The sequence below is a fragment of the Megalops cyprinoides genome, chromosome 5 (genome assembly GCF_013368585.1).
Source record: "Megalops cyprinoides isolate fMegCyp1 chromosome 5, fMegCyp1.pri, whole genome shotgun sequence".
In the NCBI taxonomy this organism is placed as follows: domain Eukaryota; kingdom Metazoa; phylum Chordata; class Actinopteri; order Elopiformes; family Megalopidae; genus Megalops; species Megalops cyprinoides.
This window is the reverse complement of record NC_050587.1, coordinates 11,269,174-11,296,433: the sequence shown is the minus strand read 5'-3', so window position 1 is coordinate 11,296,433 and position 27,260 is coordinate 11,269,174. Positions and strand designations below refer to the sequence as shown.

Genomic DNA, 27,260 nt, shown 5'->3' with positions numbered 1-27,260 from the left:
TGAGAAGTCATCTCAGGCAAGATTTCTGCTCCCTCCAAACAAAAATGTAACTAGAGTTAATCAGATTACCAATCGTTGCCAATAGTAACGGGCATTCCATTCACCTAGGCCCTCCTTTTGCTGGGGCTTTAACTGGGAAGGGGTGGAACAGAGAGGAGGGGAGGGGCTTTAGAGTGGAGTGCAGGTACCTCTCTGTGTTTTCCTCTCCCCCCTCAAATTGCAGAGCACCATGCCGAACTGCAGCTACAGCTACGAGGGGGGCTGCGCGGGGAACGGGACGGCCCCCGGGGTCGCCCTGGGGCCGGCGGAGCCCGTCCACCAGGCGCTGGGCGTGGTGCTCAACGCCCTGCTGGCGGTGGTGGTCTTCTCGCTGGGCTGCAGCGTGCAGGGCGCCAGGGTCTGGCTCCACCTGCGCCGGCCCTGGGGCGTGGCCGCGGGGCTTCTGTGCCAGTTCGGGGTCATGCCCCTCACGGCGCACCTGCTGGCGCTGGGCTTGGCCGTGCGGCCCGTGCAGGCGGTTGCCATCCTCATCATGGGCTCCTGCCCCGGGGGGGTCATCTCCAACATCATCACCTACTGGCTGGACGGAGACATGGACCTCAGGTGACGTCTTATTTTCATTCATCCTATTTTTATTTACCCGAGAAATAGCAGATTCATTCTGACATTTTTCAAGGGGGGCCTGGCACATTCAGTTACAATGAGAATATGACAATGACAAGACACATAAACACACAATAAGAAAAGGCATAGCTGCATACAACGGGTAAAGCTTAAAAACAGGTGCACCTCTCAGTTTTGTATTGTATGTGTTAATATTATAGTAATGTTATAGTTATGTACCGTGCTGATGTCGCATCCTTTTCAGCAAGTTTAAACTAGTAGCACTGATACATCTAGGACTGGTCTCTGAAAGGGATCAGTAGTTTACCTGACCATTATCATTTAGCTACTGCAGCTTAAAGTTGTCAGAGCTTCAGATGAAAACTATTTCTAAAAGAAGCCAATGAGAAGGTCAATATAAACTAAATGTCTGGATTTTATTTTTTTCATATCATCACCCTGGCCACAGATAAATGATACCTAAAAACACAGCTGATACTATACTAGCACTGTCATATAAATGTGATATTAGAGATGATTTGGCCCAGTGAAATTGTTATGCAAAGCTACAGATAACTACTGATGGTCTAATGCAATGTTTCTCAACCCTCTCCTGGAGTAACCCCTGCCCTTTTCAGTTTGTTATTAAGCAGCTTCAGGAGTTCAAAACGAATTGATCATTTGAATCAGCTGTGTTGGAGCAGGGAGAGATCTAAAACATGCAGGGCAGGGGGTACTCCAGGAGAGGGTTGAGAAACACTGGTCTAATGCATGTACTGAGATAATGGTTCTGAAGCATAGCAGGTTCTGCTTAAAGTACAGCATTTGATATTCAAACAGGAAACTTTTCAGATATATGTAAAAAATTGTATGATTTCATCTTCAAATTTTGTTTGTGACTCATTTTGCCCTATACTTCAGGCAGTATCAGTCTATTACAGAAGGCTTTGTGGAGCTTTGAGACTTTAATCTTCTCACAAACATGTGCCTTTATCTGAACTAATGGAAGCCACCCACATGCTGAGTTATTTTTTCCAGGAACCATTTAAAAAAATGTCTTAAAACCTCACACAAATCTCTGATATTTTTACTGCATAACTGTCAGCAGTGCCTTCACAAACAAGTTGTTACAGGCAAAGAGTATGTCCTTTAATTGGGGCTCCTCATAGTTTTGATTACAAAATATAACTTCTAATAATTTATCAGAAGAAAGGTATGGGCAAAATAAAGGAATGGGCAGCAGTGTGGTGTAGGGGTAAGGAGCAGCACTTGTAACCAAAAGGCTGTTGTTTCAGTTCTCCACTGGAGCACTGTTGTTGTACCCTTGGACTAGGTACTTGCTATCCAGCTACATAAATGAAATGAAAGTGTGACAAGTAACTATCCAGCTACATAAATGAAATGAAAGTGTGACAAGTAACTATCCAGCTACATAAATGAAATGAAAGTGTGACAATAACGTAATGTATTTTTGAAGCATGATTTGAGAATGTTATTCTGTAAAAATGGAAGTAAAATGGTAAAAAACCAATTGTATGGCAGTAATCCAGTAACCTGGATTCTGTAACATGGAAGTTGAAGGTTGCTGCAGTTTTATCCTTGAGCAAGGTACTTGCCCTGAATTGTTTGAGTAAATGTACAGTTGTATAAATTTGATAAATATAAATATGTAACATGCAAGCTGTGTGTGCTTCTGCATAGCTAAAAATAGTAGCATCCAGATAAATTAAATATTATCTATACATCTTGGTGGTGAACACAAATAATTTTCTCTAAAACAGGATTCTCATTGATTGATGTTCACAAAGGTGACACACAATTGATGGTGGCAAGATAAGAAACAGTTTAATGGCAAGCTGTAGAACAGAGATACGCATCAGTGTGGTTCTGAAATAGGAGACCTCACTGTAGTACTCTAAATATACCCAGGCAAATGTAGATGGGTAATTTTAGAGTAGTGCTCTAACACTAACAGTTTCTAACACTAATTGTTTCATAATTTTATTTTTGTTGGATCCTGACTCAGTACTTTTTGTGCTATAGATCATTACCACATAAAGGCTAATCAGATGACAATGATTAACCTAGTTTCATTCAGCGGCAAAATATGCTGAGGATTCCCTGAAAGCAATTCAAATTATGCCTTGGACTCCTGGTCCAGAGAGTGGGGTCATCCGAGTTCATTTCCCATGAATGCTCTTGTGACTCATATTCCCCCTTTTTGCTGAAGCATCACCATGACGGCCTGCTCGACGGTGCTCGGCCTGGGCATGATGCCACTTTGTCTCTACATCTACTCCTACTCCTGGGTGCAGGCGGGCAGCATCAAGATCCCCTACGAAAACATAGGTAACAACGGAAATTTACCACGGGCAGAACAGCGTGTGGTGACCATTGCTCATAAGCCGGGGCCAGCAAGAAAAGCTCACTGGCATGTGAATGAACACCAAAATCCTAAAAATAAGAGAGTGACAAAGGGCAGGGGCACACCCCACATGGGAATGTTTGAGGATATTCTCTGTAGGATTTGTTTTTAGCAGAGCTGGCATCAGCATCAGAGACATTCTATTCTGAAAACAATATGCATGGATTATTTCATTAGCCACACGTCTGGTGTGGTCTGGTAACAGAGAAAACACCCCCAACATGACTGCAGGTGCAGAACAATGGTACCAAGCAGTTTAACCTCAACGGAGGTGGTCAAGCATGCCTGTCCTCAAAGCCTATTTTCTATTTGACTAACAGACCACACAGACATTGGCATGAAGAGTTGGCTATATTTTATACAGGGCTTGACCCACTGCTGAATATGTATAAGTACTGCTTATTAGTCAGTACTGCTTGAACAAAACTGAATTTCTGTTAATCTGACCTGACCTGAATACCTGTGGCCCGCTGGTCAGTGTCTGTAATTAAATGTCATTGTTTTGTTTTAGGTGTTACCCTTGTCACCTTGGTCGTCCCGGTTGCCTGTGGCGTCTTTGTGAACCACAAATGGCCGAAAGCAGCAAAAATGATCTTGAAGGTGCTTTTCGAGATCTTTGAGGATCTTCAAGGAAAATGGGTTGCACTTTCTGAGACATTGCTGTTCATGCAGTGTAAAATTTTCCTGACCTGTGAAATCAGTACTTTTGATTGAATAATTTGATGAGCTGCATGGCAGACCCCTGGCATACATGGAGGATACATTCTCAAGGTTCTGTCAGGGCAAAAATGAGTGAAAACTGCACTGTATTGGACTTTGCTTGGCCATACTGACACCAAAGTTTTTGTGCACAAAAACAATCACATTTTCAGCATAAAGCAGCGCAATATGGCAACAAATGAGTGATCAATACGAATTTCTAAGTAATAATATCTAAGTAATAATAACAAGGGTTCATGTACATATATCTAAAGATTGGCATTTTAGAATGAGTATGGAGTAGTTGAAATTATTCAATGAAAAATAAGTGACCTCAATTCCTAAAACAAGCCAACACATGTGAACACATTCAGCAAACTGTCTCTTGTCAAAAATCAAAAGAAAAACACTGACTGTACATATGGATACCAGTACATGTTTGAATTGAATATAGGTCCAGGCACACCTGGATGCTCTCTCTCTCTATTTCACTCTTTCTTTCTCTCTCCCACAGGTGGGTTCTGTGTTTGGTGCCAGCCTTATCCTGGTGATAGCCATCGCCAATGCTGTCCTTTACAAAGGCTCCTGGAATGTGGACGCCTCCTTCCTGATCATTGGTTTTATCTTCCCCTTGATTGGCTACAGTTTTGGGTTCATCATTTCCATTATCATGAGACAGCCATGGCCCAGGTCAGAACTGATTCAATTTCTTTCCTCAGTCTAAATCACTACTTTGCTGTACCACTCCTAACCATTCAGGTTACACAAAGTCAACAGCTAATGGTGGTATTAGTTCCTTCCCTTGCTACAAGCAGACTCACAAGCGACAACACCAAGAATTGCAATAAGAGTGTGGTTCATAACTGAGATAACCGTCTAGTGTTCACTCATAGCAGCCCTAATGCTCATGTTCCCACGGGGCTAGTTGGCTGCCATTGGCTTAGGGCAGTGATTTGTGATTTAACATCCACCTCAAAGATCCTGACCAAAAGAAAACAGTGAATGAAAGCTTGGAGGCTGGGAGGCTGGACCCGCTGACAGCGTGTTGCCAAGTTTGCTGGCACTTGCACGTTGCCATGACAATCCCTTGTCCTGGTTTGCAGGTGCAGGACAATTGCCTTGGAGACGGGGACCCAAAATGTGCAGATCGCCTCTACTGTGCTGCAGGTCTCTTTCCCTCCAGAGCAGCTTGCGCAAATGTTCACCTTCCCGCTGATCTACGCCTCCTCCCAGCTGCTCAATGGCCTCCTGCTGGTCGCAGGTGGGAACGCACCAGATTCATTCCCGGTTAGGGTGCCACTGTGGTTGGTCTGAATGAATCACATGACAAGCACAGGACTCTTATTTGGTTGGATGTATCGGCGATTTAAATTTGAATGTTTTTACATCCGTGTCTTTGTTATGTATGGCCTGAATCATTGTTAATGGAGGGATGTTTAAGGTCTGTAAATTAATCTTTTGTGTGATCTGACATATTTTGTTTTATTTTCAGCCGATCAACAAGAGACTTTGACAGTTCCATCATTTCATCAGCACCTGAATTAAAAAGTTGTACTAAAACTATTACATACTGATTAGTTAGTTGGCCATTACACACACACATACACACAACTTTTTACCTTTTTTTTTGCTTACTATCATGCTCTTCTTGCTTTAAAGTTATAATATGAGGAGGGCCATTACAATATGAACTATTACCCTAAAATTTTAAAATCAGAGTTTTGCAGTGTGTCACATGTGATGTGATAATGTCAGTAATCATCATCTTTTTTGTCACAGTGTATCAGACGTTCAAAAGAATAACTGTACAGAAGGTAGAGCATCTGCAGCACAACCTGAGCCCGAGCAATGGCCAAGGAGAAATCAACGCAGCTTTTGAACATGACCAATCCATCAGCCCAGGTCAGGAGAGGGGACCAGAAGCAGCTGAAACCGGACCGAGCCACACTGTGGAACAGAGCAAACTGTGAGCTGGAAAGACCGTGCACATGTATGAATTATCGATAGTTTGTACAGTGTGGCTGGAAAACGGTTACCTCAACGGTGCAGCTTCTGCAGGAAATTTGCCACATTTTGTTACTGTAAGCACACTAAAGCTTTCTGTTTTATATTCCTCTCCAAACTATCATTTAACGTGAATGAGACAAGTAGCACAATATGCAGTATGTAAGACATTTTATCCTTTGTGTTTATATTACTACCAATCATTTATGCTGTAGTCACCTCATTTAGTAGTATGTAGTCACCTCATTTTAATAATGGATAATACACTTCAAGTCAGGCAAAAGGTATATTATCCATTAGTAAAATACAGTCATTTGTTTTGTAGCTTGATTAGTTTTTATATATATTTTATGCTTATCTTATGTACCTTTTACTCATTATTTCAATTTTGTTGATGTTGGTATTTAAATGTTGGGACAAATTCCCTCAGTATTATTGCCTGAGTGAGTATCTTATGTAAGTATTTTGTATTGTACTCAACTTAAGATCATTTTGTGAAAAGTTCCGCCGATGTATCGTCACAATTTCAAATATCACACAAGAAATGAGCAGCATGCTTCAAGAGTTTTCCTTTCTTGATTATCAGCTCTTCCTGTGGCCTGAGTGCACTGTTCAGGTATCTTGTTACACAGACAGAAGTGGCTTTGCGTAAGTGCAGTGTATGCTACATTGCATTTCCTCTATCTATATCTTTAAGATTGTCTGAAAAACCATTTTTAACTAATCGCTGTATCGGCAAATGCCAAAACAAGCTCATTGTGCCTTAATCATAATCAAATCTGTCCTGGTATTCAATCATGCAGATTGCTTTTGATGGGATCTAAAGCTCCTTCACAGTGAGCATGGATCAAAGGCCTCAGTATCATTCTGTGGGTGTCCCTACTCAGGTGTGGTGATAGCAAACAATGCGGTCTGTCCCACGCAAACAGCCAGCAGCCACATCGCACATGACAGGCCACTGTGACAGGCCCCCGCGAAGTCCGTGAGTTATACAATCCCCCCGCCGGGTGTTTTCTGCTTGCGGGGGCAATTTCCCACGGGCTCTTAAGGTGCAAAGTTTACGGGCTACTTGGTCTTCCCTGCGAGTCACTGCCGGGGAAAGGGGAGCAGAGATGGGGCCTCAGCGTGTTCTCCTCCAGGCCTGCGCTTGCGTCTCCCTCCTGCTGCCGACTGTGGCTGCCGCCCAGCTGCTCGACCCCGGCCTCGACCGCTGTAAGTGCTGCTCTCTTTCACCTGCGTCACTCGCCGCGCCCAGACATGCTGCAGCATGTACTGCATCGGCAGTGTGGTTTGCCAAACCAGTGAACCAAACCAGAGTAACAGTGGGAGGTTTGAGGTGAAGGGTAAAAGTGGGTGATTTGCTTGCATGCGCATCAGTGGGTTCCTCAAAATTCATCCTTGCAACGGCTCCTAATAGAACCGAATTCTAGGAAACGCTGAGGGTTACACAGTGATTTGTTGATGAGGGGTAGAGGTGCATGCCCACAGCAACCGCAGAGCACTGGGGTGCATACTGAAAGGGGGAAGGATGTATACATTTAAAGCTATTTGCAAGTTGCTGACACAGAGCTTAAATTTTTTTTTCAATATTTTATATTGGTGTTGATGAAACAGTGGATTTACATTCTTAAGATAATTACACACCGACAGTCTTATATGTACCTTGTTCCTTTACTTTTCCTTTGAAAAATGTTAAACCGTGTAGTTTGAGTAAGATTAAAATGATTAAATTATTAAATAAATTAAATTTTAATCTTAATCAAAATTGGTTTCACAACTTTAAAAAAAAATCATGTTATTCGTGAACTACTTATTCTATTTTATAATTTTAGAAACCAATTTCTTCTTTTAGTTTATAAACAAAACAAAATTAATAAGTACAGAGTTAGTAAATCAAAAGTAATAAAGGCCAATATGGCCAAAATTCTCTCACAGCAGTGAGATGACAATGTTTCACCAACTGAGGCTTAGGAAAGACCTGTTCCACCAGCAAAGAAATTCACTAAGATGGAAATTATGGCATTCAAAAACTGAAAGAGGTTCAAATTCCTGTTGGGACTCTACTGTTGAAGGCAGTCAATATAGTTATGGATCCAATTATGACTATGATTTACATTTAAAGATGAATAAATATGGCATTCTGTTTCTTGCTGAAAAAAATCCTTTCTAACATTTTAACTTACTATTGTTTTGTAACTTATTGTAACTTACTGCTGCTGCTTGGACTGGGGGTGACTGCAGTTCAACTGGAAATGTGTTTATACAAGGACTCAAGAGTTCTGTGCACCAGAACTGTGGGATATAGTATTTATTGAGTAAGAAAACTAGCAAGTAATTATACACTTCAATACATCAAGAGCAAATTGCAGATGCACAATGAAAAACAATGTACAAGCAAAAGGAACCAAATGAGGAAACGTGTCTGAGGAAGTACAAGGGAAGTCAAGCAGCAGAATTCTGTATAAATGAACATCAAGTGCAAAGGAAGGAGGAAGGAGTTACAGTACTATGGCTGTGAGACAACCAAAGCCTGGCAAAAGACTCATCTTGCAAAAGGATGAGCATTGAATATTGCATGACAGCAAGTGGCCGGAATAAGCCAATATAGTTAATGTGTAGTAAGTTTAATTATTTTAATGGCTGATGCTGTTAACCTGAATGTCTCTCATGTGACTCTTAACACTTGTAAGTGCCGAGCGATGCACATTGTTGCTTTACTGTCCCCATAAGTGGTGAAACATTTACAATTTTCAAGACATCACAAATGTTCAAAGCATATAAAGCCACTTGCGACTGAGAAGTGAAAAACTTGGTGACCCTTCCCAAACTTTGTTAGTCCGCATTTTTTTTTCCTTTATGTGTCATAAATGTGCTGTTATATTACAAACATACTAACACTACAAGTATCTCTATGCACCCATAATGTTTCCACTGTATTATGAATACCCTTCCCATTGATGATGATGATGATGATGATGATTGTGGTTATTAGTGATAATATATGCATTTTTAACCGTATGTTATATCAATGTTATATCAGGTGGTTTTATGAGAAAATAAAACTTATGGAACATGCTAGGTTGTGCCAGACATATCAAGTCAATGTATGTTTCCAGATATTCATACATGATTAAAGCTGATTACAAAGTCAACTACTGATGAGTTTCAGAGAATGACATGAGTCACTGCTCTTAAAAGACCCTTATCTCTACAGTGGGTGATAAGGCGATATCAAATGGAATTTAGAAAGAAAGCTTTCCCTACTGAGTATCCAAAGCATTTTAGGTTAACATGCACTTATCATATTCTGTCTCACAAAGAAGTGTAGTTTGAATGTGCCCCTCTTGTTCCAGCTAGGCTGCAGGATAGAGGCCAGGTGGTGGAGGACCTAAAAACTACAGCGCTTAATGCCTCGCACCCTGGAGAACCAGCCAACTGGCCGCTGATCAAGGGCTTCGTCTCCCTGGGGCTGTGCATCGTTGGTTTTGGAAGCGCCTTCGTCCCCATCAAGAAAGCAGACACAGGAGATGGTAACACATTTTCCACACATTTTTCGAGCTTGAATTTTGGGTATGTTTTAGCTGATGTTTTATAGAGTTCTCAGGCTAGTGAAAAAATAAGTGCTGTTTCATTTCCTTAGCATAGCAGCTAGGAGGATATTCATAAATTGTTGTTAGTAGCTATAATGTGGCACTTTGTATGAGAACACCGAAGAAACATCTTTGAGAAGCTCATGGGTCATGTCATTCCTCTGTTTTGCTGAGTCTGGAGCCAGCTTCTCTTTTCAGAGCCAGGAAAAGCAGGTGATTTATTCAAAACTGACAGTACACTTTCTGAATAAGGCCCATTCGATTTCCTGACTTGTGGTAAAAACTAAACAAATAAAGCAAAGCTTAAGCCCCCACTCTTCACTTCTATTCCAGTTTTTTAGCTAATAAAATTACTGTAGAATAGTTCTGGTTTTCTGAACTGCTCATACACTGCTCACTCAGTGGTTCAAGTTCAGTCTAATTAGTGTGCTTTGTCCCCGACATTCAATGAAAAGATCAAGCTGGCTTATTGTTACTGTGTCTCCGAATGACAAATTTAAGAAGCTATTGTATTTCATCCCCGCTTACACAACGTTAATTTCAACACCTTACAATGCTGCGCCGGAAACGAACTGAGAGCTAATGATGAAGTGAATGGCTTTTTGTCTTCTGCCCGTCCGACCCTGCCATCTCTTCCCAGGCATGTTCTTCCAGTGGGTGTTCTGCGGGACCCTGTGGCTGGGCTCCTTCCTGGTTCATGCCCTCCTGGGCTGCCCACGCTTCTGGCTCCTCAGCTCGGCGGGGGGCGTTCTGTGGTGCATAGGTGAGAGAGCAGGGGAGAAAAGCCTCAGGTGTCTACAGACAGGGGGGATCTTGGGATGAGGCCAAGTTCGATCTGTGCCACGCACAAGGCTGTTAGCAACCAATGTCATTAAATCTGGTTCAGGCCTGTCTAGGGACGAGGCTGAGTTTTACCTGCAAATTGCATAAGGTTGTCAGTGGGGGGCATCGTTGAATTTGGTACAAAGCTGTCTGTTTTCCAAAAAATGTTGTTGTTGTACGTGTTGTAATACTGTGAGTTGTAAGCGCTCATTATTTGGTCTGATGTGTGCCTGCTGATTCCGTGATAATGTGACACCCAGGGAATCTCGCCACTGTCCCCATCCTGAAAACTGTGGGGCTCGGAATGGGATACCTCATCTGGTCGACGTTCACTCTTCTGATGGGCTGGGCCACTGCGAGGTACGCCCAAAGAAATGAATTTAACCTAATGTGTATGTGATTACTGTTGGCACAGGAAAAGATATTTTCATAAATGACCACAATACCATTTTCCATGTGATTGATGCTGCTATGGCTGAAAGAATTATATGGTCTCCTACAGCTGATTCTTGATTTTAACATCTAAGGTCGAACATGTCTGAGGAAAATGACATCTGCACCACAGCAGATGAGAAGGACAGTGCTACTTTCATCAATTAATATTACATCCTTTAACAAAATTAAAATTTAAACAATTTTGTTTGCCTGAATTAAGGTTTTAAGGCGGGCTGTTCCCTGTGTGCTTGGGTGTGCCTGTGATACGGTCTGGCAAAAGACAGATGCCTTTCAATGCTAAAAGATCTGGGAAACAGACATGACATACACAGATAATATTTTACTGGGTATCCTCTTGCATCTTGGGCAGTCCTGTATTGTCTGTGTTTCAGGCCACTGACATGTTGTATATATTTCTTATGCTTTATCAGATTTGGATGGTTTGGACTTGATCAGCAAATTGTTCCGAGTCCAACAATGAATTATATTGGAACTGCTCTTGCTGCTGTAAGGTAAGTCGAACACAGTTGGTCAGATCTGCAGTCATTTTTCCAGGAGTGGGTCTTTCTCGGTTCGGTGTGGTTTTATAATTCATGCATTGGCGCAAACATTCAAAAAAATTGCAGTGAGAAACGACATACCATACATTTTAATTATTTAATTAGCTTTAAAAACTCTTTTAGTGACAGTATACTACTACCTGAGATGTCTTTGTGGCCGACTGGCTGGCAGAAAATGAGTTTTCAAGTATCATAAATAGACTATAAGATCATAAGAAAGTGTAATGAAGAGACCATCATTCAGCTCTAATTAACTCACCATTCACTTGCAGTATATTGTAGACTGAATATATGCTGTCAGTTATTGCATATGGGTGTGACCTAAAATATTTGATCATTGTCAGTTTACACTAGCTTAACAGATGTGATAAGAAAACAAAATCACTGGCAGAAATAAAGATAACATCCAAAAGAAATGGAGTCCACCCTTGTTTTCACCCTTTCCCTTGTCCACTGTAAGAAAATCACAAGCACATTGCCAAGTAGATCCTGTTCTACTACCACACGTTAACCTTTGCGTCCCGTTTCGCCTCCAGTGCTGTGTTTCTGATGCTGATCAAGACGGAGGCGGAGACGGAGATGGGGGCAGAGCAGGATGAGAGGGAGGAGCGAGAACCCCTTCTGCAGAAGGAGATGCAGGGCACCCACTGTAACCAGGTAGGGAAGCGTACCCATTCGCACACTGTTTGTTTGATACGGTCGGGTATCTCTTTCACAGAACCACAACGGACACAAAGGCAAGGATATTGAACTGAGCCATCTAGAACAATCGTCTTTGAGATTACTCTTTACCTGAAATACAAAACTTGTGCTGGATTAGTATTGCAGTATATTTCTTAAGCAGATGTCAACTTACTTCCTCTGGCCCTACATCTTACATACAGTATCTGTGCATACATCTGCACATTGGCTTAAGCCGTTTAAACTAAGTACCTCATGGTTAGAGGAGCCTCATATGAACAACCTCCTGGGCAGCTAGTTCAGAGCCCATAACTTCTATGCAATGTTGTCTCCCACAAGAAATACTTTATTATACTGTTTATACTGAATGCCACTACTCACTCTCAAGATGAAATAGCTCATTGAAATGCTGGAATTTATAGAGTCCAGTAACAAGTGCATTATAGCTGTAACATTATGTAGGAATTGTAATGTGGCTTTGGGATAATTTCAGTTGAACGATGGTGCATTGACCTTAACTTTGGAATATAAGCCAACATTGCTTTTATAGGATTGCTTTTGCTTTTATACTTTATCCTTTTATTGCTTTTATACTCATACTGTACTTCATCATTATATGTTTGGTGGTCATTCAAATGAATGGAACATATTGTGTAACTTAAGGGAAAGAGCTATCTAAAATAATGGCCCTTGTTGATGACTCTTTATTTTCAGATGAACTCTGTTGCAAATGAATACATCTTGGTAGACACTTCAGACAATAGCTGGATTGACAGACTCAGTTCAAGCCAGAAGAAGATCATGTAAGTTTCATCCATATCCTCCTCATCTATGTCCTCCTTTTTATAGCGTCAAACATCTGCTCCACCCAGGTCCTGCATTTACTGAATCAGTAACTTTGGGGAAGTGTAACATTGTGGTAATGTTATGTTCTACGTATGGAACTCATCCTTATTTGAAAGAGAACTTTCAAGACCTGCTCCACGTGGCACTTGCACCGGTGCAGGGCCCTACTTACTAAAATACATTAAATATTTATTTAGCGAAGCCCGTGCATTTCACTTTTGCACTATGCATTTGTATTATAGTTTACTCATGCCCTCCTCTCGCTGTTCTAGCGGCTGTTCGCTTGCAGTGTGTGCTGGCCTGTTGTATGGATGTGCCTACACCCCAGACATCTACATTAAAAACAGGGCCTTGAAGAATGACACCGCATTTAACGGAGCCAGTCAATACGGTAAGAGGGTGTGCTGGAATCATTTCACACTCAGAAGAGGCCAGCTCTGCCATGAGATTAGTCATACCTACAGCACTATTCACCATAGATGTTTATGTGTGGTTGAGTGATCCTGTAAGCACATCTTTGCCTCTGCTCAACTTCCAGATCTGGATTACATCTTTCCATTCACCACTGGGATTTATGTCATGAGCACTGTAGCATTTTTTGTGTATTGCATGGCAATGAAGAACAGACCAAACATTCCCACTCAATGTGTATTACCAGGTGAGTGAATAAAACATACTAATATGGCTATCAGCTTTGTTAACCCTCCTGATAGCCACGTGACTATGAAATGGTGTTGATGTAAAAGAGGTGGACTTATAGCTGGAAGACTGCAGGATGAAATCCCGACTTAGCCACTGCAGCTGTACTCTTAAACAAGCAAATTAATCAGTTAATTCAGTTGATATCCAGCTACATAAATGTGAATTTCCCTGGATATGGCTGTCTCCAATACAAATAAATGCCAGCATATAAAACTGATCTATGTCATAATTTTGTCTCTTGCATGTGTGTAGCTTTTTTCTCAGGGTCTATGCAGATTGCCAGTAACTGTTGCTGGTTTTTGGCCTGTTATTACCTTGGAACAGTAATTGCATATCCCATTGCAACAGCAGTGAGTATCACTATTCGCCAGACACCAAATCTGCCATGTTGAGTTAATCACTTGCTCAAATGACCCTGATTTATTTATTTATTTATTTATTTTGCAGTTCTAAAAGTGGCATGGTAATAGAGGAATGGTAGAAGGTAATATGGAATGATGAATAATAATATGGTAATTGTATTCACAGGGTCCATCCTTAGCGTCTTTGACGTGGAGTGTATTCTACTTCAGAGAAATAAAGGTAGCTCAACTAACCTGTAACAATATTCAATTTAATTTCTTGTTTTGCATCTATTTATTCATGCTTAATGAATTACTTGTGAATGTGATTCAGAAACATATAGAATACTTTGAATACTACTTTGACTTTGATCTTGACCTAATTATTGTTAGTTGTTATGTATTAGGTATTATGTATTATTATGCAGAATTATTATTGGTGAAAACTGATCAAACATTTTGTAAATCACAAAGGTATTTTACTTTGCATGTGTGATTAGACTTAATTCTCAGTTTTTTTTTTCTTAATTAATTAATTCATTCATTCATTTTTGTTCTTCCAGGGTACTAAAAACTTCCTCCTCCTTGCTGTTGTGTTGGTTACAGTTCTGAGTGGTGTGGCATTGATCTCAGTTTCAAAAATAAAATGAGTACTGGAAAGATTGGAAATGTTTTATATTTTTTGAAATGACACATTTTTTTCCATCTGATAAAACTGTTCATATTTATTTTAAGTGTGTATTATTTCATGTAATAAATCAGATGACAACCTTTTCAAGAGCAATGTAGATCATGACGTTTTGAACATGTGTTACAGTAATCTGTATATTGTCTTCTGATTGCTATATCTTTTATCAAAATTTCATTAAAGTCCCCTTTACATGAAACAACTGCATGAAAAACACATACTTGGCTACCAAGGAATACCAACAGAATTGTTTTTTGCTGGTGAGATTCTGTCATTTCTTTAATGTCAGATATTATAAACACTATATAATAATAAACACTTATCAAACATAGTACCTATTATTTATATTGTAAATATACTGTACATTTTTTTACAAGTATATTCTCATAAAATATCTGTATCATGTGGACACCCACACAATAGTGTTGCCGGTATTGTATAACACCGCTGGCATTACAACCATAAATTAAACTAGTCAAAGTTTTACTGCAGCTATCTTCCCAGCTACCAAAGCCAGCCAATGAGAACACTTCCTATTCATGAGTGTATATAGAGATGAAATAACAGTTAACAAAATGGCGAAGACTAAACTAAAAATACAGTAAATTCGGCTTCTGATTTTCCTGTTTACTACATTACAATAAATTAAATCAAAATATACATTTTGATCAAATAATGATGGATTTGGTTCTGAATGTAGACCCCAACTGATTACAAAAAACATAACACTAAAACGCCCGTGTCCAGTCTTCTTTTATTATAGTCGTATTCAGCGGCACAGGGAAAAAATGTTTAGCCTTACGTTGCTGAAGAACCTCATTTCCCACACAACCTTGCGGCTGAGAGGGCACGTGCTAAGCGTGTTGACGCATTGGGTTATTTTTGTGCAGGCTACGCCAATGGAAGCAGATGGGAGATTGGAACCTTTAGAAGGATGAGGTAAATCGATTCACGCAATTATTTTACAACATGAATACCGATATAAATAAACCAGCTTTGTAGGTCAATAGAAATCAGTGGTTTATCAACTAGCTTGTCGGAAACACGTCTGAGTATTATAGTTACGTTGATCGTATTCTACTATCAGCTACAAATCCACTTCCTCACGCTTTGCTGACTATTGTTTTAACGTTTAGCTACTGTAGCCACTGAATGAAGTTTCGAGGGAGACATCCATCGTGCTTCCTGGCAGGCAACTAATGTGGCGTGTTTGTTGGAGGAACAGCTACCTGTGTTTTTCTTAAAGTAATTTCGCCAGCTATAATAGCCAGACTAGGTGTGCAAATATTCGCAAGCAAATGTGAGCTGCAGGGCTAAACCACTGTGTCATAAATCGAAAGTTCTTCACAGAGGGTAACCTGCATGTAGGTAGATAGCTACTCTATCTACCTGATTAGCTGTACTTGCTAGCTTGTTGGTACTTGATGCAGGCGTGCAGCTGATAAACGTGATGAAGCTAAGCGAAAAAGATGGCTAACTTGTAATCAACTGCTGTCAAACGGTATTGTTTATGCGCAACAGATAGCTAGCCTGCTAAGTAGCGATACCGATGGCAGGTCGATAGCTGCCGTCAGTGCACTCAGTCGTTATCGTAAGAGATCAATGGAATTAATTGACACTTAGCCCCCTGAATCTTCGAGTACAGCTCCCAAGCCTCCACGATATTTTTACCACGTGGAACTTGTAAATAAAAAAAGCTTGCTAGACTGTCTGGCTTTTTATGTTATATCTAGGCACCTTGGTATCACCACAGTATTTCACTAGATACCATGAGCGGTTTGGATGAGAACTAGCTAGCTCGTCTCTGTCGTGGTCTAGATCGAAAACGTTATGGGTTTTTTTGCATAACGACCTTGCATTACAGGTTTAAGAAAAACGTGTTATCATTTTTTCGAATGATCAACCGTACAATATTGTGAAGACTGTATTATGAACCCACATCGAACTCTACGACAGTAGGCACGTTATTTTTCTCACACAATTAATATAATGTTAACTGGGAGCGATTGAACAAACATGGCACTAACTAGTGTAACTCAAATGCAAAACAATTTCCGCAGTTTAAATCTTAAATTTGTCGAAGAACGTATCCATAGAAGCGCCTGCGACACTCCCGCCTCGGCATGTTTGCGTTGAAAAAAAAAAGCTAATTAACCTACCGCGGTGAGAGTTACAAGAGTGACATGGCACTTAAAGCTGAAGAAATCATTGTTCTGTCCTTAGGGAATTGGATGAAGCAATTAGACGTGACAAAAATAGGTTGCCATGACCACACACCAGTCTGTGCCACATCTCTTGATCGCTAATTCGGCGTGACATTCACGCTGCGGAAGTCCCCGATGCTCAGCCGGCTCCTTAAAGGTCTGGCGCTGTTACCGTTTGTTTCACACCCTCAAAGGCACTAAAAACCACAAACAGTAGGAGGTTTGAATTTCAATCAGTGTTTGGATGCCGGTGTTTTGTTCCAACGCTTGGGTAAACCTGGTCGTACCAGAAATTCCTCATCAACCTCGGGAAGTTTAATGCTGAAATGTCCACCTGAACAGGTCATTTTGTTGCGTTTTTCTTACCTTTGTATGGCTACATCCATTTAGTGAGGATTATGGCTATTTTGCACTCATTTCTACCATGAGTTTTGTATACCTGTGACTAAATGCATGGGAATAAGTATAATAGATTTTTCCTCTTATGTTTTTCTGTTTTGCTGTGAAAAGAAAAAACACAATGAAACCACAGTATTAACCACACTGCATAAAAATTGGCATGAAAAGGGGCCTTCACAGCACTGGCTATGAAATACGTGGATCCAGCCTCCAGGCCTGAGGGGAATATTAATGAAGGTAGTGTAACACACAGGCGCCTTTCAGAGAGAGAAACCAGAGCAGGAGAGGGGAAGCCATGTATGCACTGTGTGGAATTGTGCTTTGCTTTGTGAGGCTTTCGTTTCAAGTGGAGCCATATCAGTTCGGCAAACACTGAATGGGTGACGGTGCCCTTTGCCCAGTCGTCCGAATGATGTCATACATGCACAAATAATTGCCGCCAACCCCCCCCCCTCCCCACCCCACCGTCTGACTACTGACTGTGAGCAGGACAGAGAGAGCAGTCTGTGTTTGGACTGGATTGCCGGTGTGTGCCTCTTACCTCGTCAGCTGGTGAGATACTGTGGTCTAGGTCTTCTGATGCCCCCCTCCTCCCTCCCCTACACTTCACTACTGACTCTGAACAGGACAGAGAGAGCAGGCTCTCGTGGAGCTTGAGGGAGGCCCGTTTGATGCCTTTCGCTTCGTCGCTGGTGAGATACTGTGGTCAGGGTCTCCTGACGCCCCCCCCCCTTCCCTTCCCTGCACAGGTTCCGATCGCTGTGAGCGGGAATGGCGCCAGGAGACATGGTGCCGGAGCACGCGAGGCAGAACAAACCCAGGGAGAAGAGACAGCCCAGACCCTCGGAGGCCGAAGGCGACGCCGACGGCTCCTACGTCTTCGAGGCCCACGAGGCCTGGAAGGAGTTCCACAACTCCCTGCGGGAGTTCTACGAGGCCGGCGAGCTCTGTGACGTCACGCTCAAGGTGGGCGCGGGGAGGGCGGCAGTGACCAAATGGCACAGTTGACACAGCAGAAGGATGCTGGCGGCTTGAAGTAGATGCTTGCTCTCAAAAAAGATACGAAAGGAGAGCAAATGTATATTTGCAAGTCCATCTCATTTTAGCGCCACTGTTTACAAGCCCAACTGTGTTTACAAAGGGGAGTGAAGCAGCCCTTGTCCATTTACCAGTGAAAATGATGAAATTACTACAATGTGTGCCAGTGGCTGAATCCATTTTTTACTCAATAGACAAATGATATTACATTACATTCCATTCATTTAGCAGATGCTCTTTTTTTACGGAATTTTAAAAGCAACTGTAGAATAGTTAATAATCATAACTTTATTTGTGTAGCACCTTTCATTTAGGAGAAGACACTTCATACAGAAGGATACAAAACAAAAACAGAAAATGTAAACAATAAGAGAACATACAGAAAAAAATTTATATATGAATTAAAATATGTATGAAAATAGACAAGGAATAAATAACTTTTTTAAATGAGAGTTTGGGAAACAGTTAACGTACAGATTCATTTACATGTATGTTTTAACTCCCTTTGCTTGTCCCAGGTGGGCAGCCGGCTGATACCATGCCACAAGCTCGTGCTGGCCTGCGTCATCCCCTACTTCAGGGCCATGTTCCTGTCGGAGATGTCCGAGGCCAAGCAGGAGCTAATTGAGATCCGCGACTTCGACGGCGACGCCATCCAGGACCTGGTGGGCTTCGCCTACTCCTCGCGGCTGACGCTGACGGTGGACAACGTGCAGCCGCTGCTCTACGCCGCCTGCATCCTGCAGGTGGAGCTGGTGGCGCGGGCCTGCTGCGAGTACATGAAGGCCCACTTCCACCCGTCCAACTGCCTGGCGGTGCGCACCTTCGCCGAGAGCCACAACCGCGTAGACCTGATGGACATGGCCGACCGCTACGCCTGCGAGCACTTCCGCGAGGTGGTGGAGTGCGAGGACTTCCCCTGCGTCTCGCCGCAGCACCTGCGCACGCTGCTGGCCTCCAGCGACCTCAACATCCAGTCGGAGACGCAGGTCTACAACGCCGCCGTCAAGTGGCTCAGGGCCAACCCGCAGCACCACGGCGCCTGGCTGGACCAGATCGTGTCCCAGGTGTGTTTGCACAAGGGATCGGGTCCCGTGGAGAGCATTGGTCTGCATGCTGCATAGGAGAGCATTACTGTGGGCCTTTTCCTCATATTCCCCGTGTATATCCAAAGCTCGCTCTTAAAGAAGGCTAAATGAAAGAAAATGCTTAAATTAGCAAAGGCAGCCAATGACACTGAATTGCTGGCTAATAGCTAATGCTTTGAGTGTACTGTGTACTGTGTTGCTCTATTGAAGTATAAATGGAGCAGAAAAGATTCCACCATCAGAGAGCCTCGTGGGCCTGTGGAAAACAGCTGAAGCAGTCACAGCAATACGGCTGTTAAAAACATTGCAATGACATTTGGGGCTAAATGCACGCAGAGTAGCTAAGCACAGTTTGATTACCTAAAAGGAAACTACATGAAGTCCGCTAGGATATGCACCAATTAGAGTGCTCTGAGTGCGAGTGCGAGTGTTATAAATGTATATACACAGCTACAGAGAATTTCCTGGGAGTGACAGAGGTAGCACTACAATACTATTGTACCTATTGTGACAGTTTTACACAATGTTTAAATGGTTACCTCCTCGCGAACAGCCTGAGAGACAGCGACTGATTTGCATATGAGGAACCTTGTTACAGAAATATTTGAGGGTCTAAGGAAACCAGGTCATTTTAACGTGTTGGACTCTCAGGTGCGTCTCCCGCTGCTGCCCGTCGACTTCCTCACAGGCACCGTGGCCAAAGAAGAGATGATCAAGAGCAACCTCAACTGCCGCGACCTGCTGGACGAGGCCAGGAACTACCACCTCCACCTGAGCAACAAGATGGTGCCAGACTTCGAGTACTCCATCCGCACCACGCCCAGGAAGTACACGGCGGGTAAGAGCACCACTTTACTGTGCAGCATGCATCCAGTCCTGTTTTAGCCCCACTTAGTACAGGTTGGGGCGTACTTTGCCTAAGTGCATAACCTCACCAGAGCCTTATACGGTTATCAAGAGTCAGCTGCATCCGCTGCCATGACAGGCTAAAAGCCCTGTCATTCAGAGCCTCTGCCATTAAATTAATTACGAACATTCAGCTTAACTATTTCAATTATCTGCCACCACTTTGAGTGTCATTAAGTGATGCGGGATCCCCTAAGTACACTGCACAGAGACATTGTAAAAATTAGGTAGGCTTTATTTGTAAATGTAAAGGGCAAATGGCACGGTAAATTATTATGTATAATATGAACTTTAATAATTGTACAAGTATAATTAAGCAAGTAAGTGGGGAATGGGCTAAGCCCCAAGGAGTGCCTGAGAGCAGCTCGGACTTTTATGCTTTTAAGAGTCGCGTCGATAAATGTTTAAAGAAGGCAGGCTCGTTTTTGAGTAGCTCGAATGCGGCCGAAGCTTGCCAAAGGGTCGCCATGGGGACAGTGGCGCTGCGGAGTGGGGGGGGGTTCTCCGGCGGTGGGGCTGCAGGGGGGCACGGCTGACTGAGGTGCTTGTCGTCACCCCCCCAAATCCCAGGTGTGCTGTTCTGCGTGGGCGGGCGCGGCGGCTCTGGCGACCCCTTCCGCAGCATCGAGTGCTACTCCATCACCAAGAACAGCTGGTTCTTCGGGCCCGAGATGAACAGCCGGCGCCGGCACGTGGGCGTGATTTCCGTGGGAGGTGAGAGCGGGAGAGGGGGGTGGACAAGGAACGAGACACGTGTCCTGCCTCACATCTTCAAACCCAGCGCGTGGGCACCTCTGACCTTTAGCCGAGCCAAAATTGCACTCGATTTGTATGCCTCCATAGTCCACACAGGGGCAGGTACCGCACTGACATTTCCCCAGGACTGTTTTAGTGGCTGGAAGTGTTGTTCAAGGGAAAGGGGGAAGACCTTTGCCACCACACACACAGTGCGGTCGAAAAATTCCACTGTAATAACGGCTCGCCCAGTGTTTTTGAGAATGCCTTTGTGGTCGCACTGCCGACTGCCAAGGAAGTGGGCAGGATTCTTTTTTCTCCTTTTTTTTCCAGGAATTTGATTAAATGAGCTCTTTTAGCTGCAATAAGCACATCTGAGTTTTTTCTCCCACAAATGCTCACATATAGCTCTACCCTTGTAATTCAATAATACTGCCTTATTTAGGCCTGGCCGTTTAAGCTTTCGTGCAGTTCTGCCCATACTGCTAGGAAGCCCTCCAGACGGAGCTGGAGGGTTGATTGTGTGTGTGTGTGTGTGTGTGTGGGAGGGGGGAGCCATTTAATGGTGGCTGTGGTTTGACTGGTGTGCTTTCCTGAAATAGTTTCTCATTAATATCTTTTGTAAGACCGTCACGCTGACTCTGAGAGAACGCTGGGAGATTTCAGCTGTTGCGGGTCTGAAAATCGCATTAGCCTCCAGGTAACCACCTTAAAACCTGGAAATGGAAGGAGACCTCATTATATAAGCGTGGCAGAAACGGCTGCGGGTTTTAAATCAGTTTTTGCGTTAGCTGGTTTTTGCTCAAGTCTGATTGCACTAATCTTTTAGCCTACACATGTTTATTTTTTCGGTCTAAATCCTAAACCAAAATTATTTTAATGTGTTTACACCAGCCCAGAGTCAGTCATACCTCATCGTGGTTGGAGATTTTATTGTGCTTGTCCTGTTACCAAGGGTACCTCAGCCTGTGCCAAAGGCAGTTTCTTTCATAAAGTATAGTTGTTTGTGACATTGTGGTAAAGTGGCTTCTAACTCAAAGGTTGCTGGTTCGATTCCCCAGGTGTGGCACTGTTGTTGAGTACCCTTGAGTAGCATGAACCTGAATTGAACCTGAATTGCCTCAGTAAAATATGCCTCAAACAACTGTGTAAATGGATAACATACAAAATCGCAAGTTATGTAAGTTGCTTTGGATGTGAGCTTCTGCTACACACACAAGCAGATACCTTCCGTATGCAGTGCAGCAAAGAAAGGTATTTGCCTTTTGTGTTATTGCAGTGCAGTGAGAGTGTTAGTGTAAGCAGCTCTCTACAGTTTTCCTTGGCAGAGGCGCAGGTGGCTGACAGCTGCTCAAAGGCAAGGCTGCTGTTGGCTCCGCAGAAGGAAGAACTGAGCTTGGTACACAGTAGTGTCTCAAGGCTTAGTTAAACCTCATTCATTTCAGCTTTGATGTAGCTAATTGTGTGTGCAATGTAGCCTGCTAAAAACACTTTGAGCTTCTCAAATAGGACAACTTTAAACACATTTCAAATTACTTAATTGTTAGCTGCTAAGTACTTGTCATTTTATTACACCCAACTTAACTAGAATTAATTGGAATTATTTCATGGCATTAGTAATCAGTACAGACAAAACACCTCTCAGATGTTCACAGGAGAAGGCAGAGAGGGTATAATCAATATAATCATGTCGTCTGTTTCACTTTTGGTCTTTCCGTGTTAATTAGCGCGTACTCACGCACAATTAAATTTACATTTGCTTGTAAATGAAGAGCGGCCATATAAATAGTGGAGTGAGGGATCATGGATCTCTGATGCTGCTGGAAATTCAGCAAGTATGCAGATATTGTGAACAACCCAGAGTCGCCACACTATAGGCCAGGTCACTTGAATGTGAGGGGGGGGTCATTCAAAAGGGCACTTTCAGGTTAAATTACATTACTGTCATTTTAGCAGGCACTCTTATCCAGAGCAACTTGCGTATGTTCCAATTTCATGCATTTATACAGATGGATAGTTACTGAGATAATAGTGGGTTAACTGCCTTGCCCATGACTACAACAGCAATACCCCTGCAGGGAATAAAACCAGCATTTATTGGCATATACTACACCACACTGCTGCCCCAGGTGGTGTTTCAGTGGTGTTCGGGAATTCTGCCTTTTTTTTTTTTATCTGTTGCAGCAATCATTTGTTGGACTTGGGGATGAAGCATGGACTGTTTCTTCTTTTTAACTCCCTTTTTTTTTTTTCTTAAGTTCCACTTTCTTCTGTCTGCTCTCCTCACTGCTTCATTGATAATGTGTTGAAGTGTGAGACCAACAGCAGTGTCCTAGATTTAGGAGTTTTGGTAGGATTATATCACTAGTCGTTGTCATCACTGGTTTTTAGTTTGCCTTGTTCAGGGATGCACGTTTGTTCCACACCGTGACTGGACTCAGATCAGTCAGTCGGCTGTGTAAGTGAACTGATTGGCCCTGGCTGCTGTGATCTCATGAGGTCTCGGTGCTCTTTCCTCAGGGAAAGTCTACGCTGTCGGAGGACATGACGGAAGCGAGCATTTAGGCAACATGGAAATGTTTGACCCGCTCACTAATAAGTGGATGATGAAGGCGTCCATGAACACAAAAAGGTAACGGAAAAATACGCTAATCGCATTTGGGAGGTGGTGGTGGAGTGCGGGGTGATAGACAGAAGCACATGTCCTGACATTGTTATAATGTTAAAATGAGCATACATTAATGATTGATTCTTTCCCCTGAGGGGAAAAAAAGATAAAATGCTTTAGAAAAAAGCATCTCTCATTCTGAGGAAAGCTCTTTTCCTTGGCTTCAGGTTTTGTGGCAACACATTTTTAGAAATATCGTCACGAGAAAGAATATGAACATGAAAATCTTCTTTTATAAAAGTAGGAGACATAAAAGGAGTTTGTTCTTTTGAGGATACCACAGAAAGTACATCCTATGCAAATTATGCATCTATTTAAATTTGTCAAACTAAAAAGGAACGTTCTGTTCCTTTGACTTGTTTCCACTACAGCTGATCTAAATGCGGCCAGAATTCAGCTTCAGTGGGCTGAATTGCATGTATTATTCAGCTACAGCGGCTTGATGTGCTTATGTCTGTTGTATCTGAAGGAGGGGCATCGCCCTCGCAGCCCTTGGAGGCCCTATCTATGCCATCGGCGGCTTGGATGACAACTCGTGCTTCAATGATGTGGAGAGGTACGATATCGAGTCAGACCGCTGGAGCGCCGTGGCCGCCATGAACACGCCCCGCGGAGGGGTCGGCTCCGTGGCCTTAGGGGTACGTACAGCGCCACGGGTCGTGGGATAATTTGTCGGGGTGCCCTCATCACCCTGTGAGGCGATCTGTTTACATTACATGAAATACGGAAGTCCCTCTGGATAGGAGCACCTGCTAAATGCTTGTAATTTAATCTCATGCAGTGTAGTCTGCTTAGTAAGTAACGGTCATTACCTTGAAGGGTGTTATTGAAAGGGTATCTCATTGAAAAATGGAGGCTCAGTTTCCGGAATTCAGTTGAGCCAAAAAACACCTTCTATATCTATATATCTGTATATGAACAAATATAGCGTATAGGTCATATCCATATTAAAGACCGTGAAGGGGATCTGGTTTCAAAAGGATGCATAGTGTGCCTGTTGCTTGTTTGTGGGTCACAGTGTAAGCCCATGAAATACACTGAGGAAACTCAGGATACCTAAGCATGACAGATGCTTATAAACAGTAAATGGTTTTGTAAATACGTATACAGTTGTATGAATGCATAAGATTATCCATCTTTTGGTTAGATGTAACAATATACGTTATGTAAATAAATAACATAATGCATATTTTTTACTTGGTCAAACTTACGTAACACATCTCTGTAACTATGATGGAGAGTAGCGTGTCTTTGTTGACGATACAGTGACGTAAATGAGACTGACGCTGTGGTGGAAAATGGCGGTCTCTCTTTGTTGTCCCGCATCTGGGCAGAGCCACGTGTACGCAGTGGGGGGTAACGACGGCATAGCCTCGCTCTCCAGCGTGGAGAGGTTCGACCCCCATCTCAACAAGTGGACCGAGGTGAAGGAGATGGGCCAGAGGCGGGCAGGCAACGGCGTCAGCGAGCTCAACGGCTGCCTCTACGTCGTGGGTGAGGGGGGGCGTTCCTCAGGGGCCGGGCCTCGGCCAATGTCCACCAAGCTCCGCCACTATAGCCTGCTCTTTTATAAGTGTAACAGCTGTATCTCATGATTCCCATCTTTTACACAGTTACATAGAATGTGTAGGGACACGAATACAGTTTTACGAGTTAATGGTTAGCAGTTGTAAACAAGGTTGGGTTTTATTGCGTTGTCTGGAAGCTGTCATTTGAGGCTGTTCAAAAGCAGGTGTAATGTCTTTGGTGTAAATGAATCAGCACATTTTGGCACACCTCTCAGGGCAAGTGTTTGGATATTAATTAGTCTTCATTCTTTTGCTTTGTAAATCTATACTGCAACTGAAAAAAGCTTAAGTAGCCTCACTTATGTAATCCACTCCTGTAATGGAAAGAGAAAACCACAATCTGGTAGATGCCAATATGGTATAACAATGTACTCTGGTAGACATAATGTTGGTTGGCAATTCTTGTTGCGTTTCTGTGTCTCACTTCCTCCATGTCCTGTCCTTCCGCCCCACGCCGTCGCTTTAGGGGGTTTCGACGACAACTCGCCCCTGAGCTCTGTGGAGCGCTTCGACCCCCGCGCACACCGCTGGGAGTACGTCGCGGAGCTGACCACACCCCGAGGGGGCGTGGGCGTCGCCACAGTGATGGGCCGCGTCTTTGCGGTGGGCGGGCACAACGGCAACATCTACCTGAACACGGTAGAGGCTTTTGACCCGCGCATGAATAGGTGAGTCTGGGGGTAGGGGGTGGTCAGCTGCTGTCCATGATTAGTCAAAATTTAACTCTAATCCTAACCCTAACCCTAAGCATGAAAAAATAATGAGAAAATTCAGTGTGTCAGCGTTCACATATAAACATTCTGTACCCAGAAAGCCTGTTTCAGCGTAATAATAACTATATGAAAGAAATATTCCTGTTTGCTCTACACAGGCAGTAAGTAACTCCATGTTATTCAGTATTATTCTGCACCAAACACGTGTGAATTGACTCTTAATCTGATTTGACATGCCAGTTTGATCTATGATTTGACTAGCCAGTTTGATCTATGATATTTTACTGCTGTGATACCGTGTCTCTCCCTGAAGTAGTTGTTGTTTTGGGTGCCCGCTCCCTCTCTCCACAGGTGGGAGCTGGTCGGTTCGGTGTCCCACTGCCGTGCGGGCGCCGGGGTGGCCGTCTGCTCCACCCACATCAGCCAGATTCGGGATGTCGGCCAGGGCTCCAGCAACGTGGTGGACTGCATGTGACCACGCCGCCGCCGCCAACACCACACACGGGCGCGCATCAGACACGCACACGCAGGGGTCAGAGCAGTACACATCAAGGGGATTCGCGGTTACCACACAAAGGCACCATGTCACTATTTATTGGAATTATGCTCAATGTGGAACAGTTGAAAATAAGTGCTCTCTGTGGCACACTATCCGCATTCTTTTTTTTTTCGCTTTCAAATCAAATTTTTTTTTTCCTGAGTAACTATTTAATATGTGAACCTGTTGGATTTTGTGGTGCGTGTACTCGTTTTGTTTTGAGGTGCATTAAATACTATGGAGGGGAAATGGTTGGTAGGAGCATCATGCTATCATTTCAGCCCTAGAGCGTTGCAGCTGTGTTAACTCACTTCCGCTCTCCTGCATTCTCCCTATGAAACGGGCAGGTGAGCTGTGGCTTTTTTCATAGGTTCACAGGAGACTTTCCCACACACCTTTTTAGGTGGTCACCTTGAGCTACTTTAGGTTACATTGTTAATCGGGCTTTACACTGGGGATCTTCCGCGGTTACAACCTTGGTGGTAAACACAGCGAAAGAGAGGTTAACAGCCTCTGGCCTTCCACATTAGCGTGACAATGCCATTGTCCTCTGTAATGCTCCAAAGGCAAGCAGAAGATGTTGGAGGTACAATCTTAACTCAGCGATGATTAGTTTGAACAGCAATAGACGCAGTGAAGCGGTCAGCCCGTTAATGGGGCGCATTGACTGTTGTTACCTTGTCCTTGCGAGTGAACAATCATTTCCAAACCTGAGGTGGACACTTGGAGACAGGCAAGGCTGGGGAGCTACGTGTCGCGAATACCAAACGCGATGAAAGGGCCCTTTTATGCAGTAAGATTTATTCACCTGCCTTGGCTGCTGCCGTGAGCGGAAAACTTGAGATTACGAGGTGACAGGTGAGTCAGGTCTACAGCTTGGACTCCAGGGTCACTCTTCCTATTGGTTTTTTCAAGGATATCCTGCCAGTAAATGCTTGTGCTTTTAGATGTGCTAAACCATGAACCATTTTTTTCTGCCAAAACCAAGACTGACACTACAGGGAAAG

General features: G+C 43.2%; 2 protein-coding genes across 2 annotated transcripts; both read left to right on the top strand.

Moving 5' to 3' along the window:
• The first annotated feature begins 229 nt into the window (after positions 1-229).
• LOC118777639 (ileal sodium/bile acid cotransporter-like) lies at positions 230-15,334 on the top strand. The gene is made up of 10 exons (XM_036528745.1): positions 230-603; positions 2,834-2,952; positions 3,540-3,628; positions 4,242-4,417; positions 4,831-4,988; positions 9,085-9,261; positions 9,962-10,084; positions 10,404-10,503; positions 11,675-11,795; positions 15,287-15,334. Exons 1-10 carry the CDS (start codon positions 230-232, stop codon positions 15,332-15,334), a joined length of 1,485 nt encoding a protein of 494 aa, XP_036384638.1.
• Positions 15,271-27,260, top strand: klhl8 (kelch-like family member 8). Its single transcript, XM_036529043.1, has 10 exons — positions 15,271-15,335; positions 17,749-17,965; positions 18,556-19,104; positions 19,777-19,963; positions 20,602-20,745; positions 23,287-23,398; positions 23,904-24,072; positions 24,769-24,928; positions 25,469-25,670; positions 26,067-27,260. Exons 2-10 carry the CDS (start codon positions 17,771-17,773, stop codon positions 26,188-26,190), a joined length of 1,842 nt encoding a protein of 613 aa, XP_036384936.1. The 5' UTR covers positions 15,271-15,335; positions 17,749-17,770; the 3' UTR covers positions 26,191-27,260.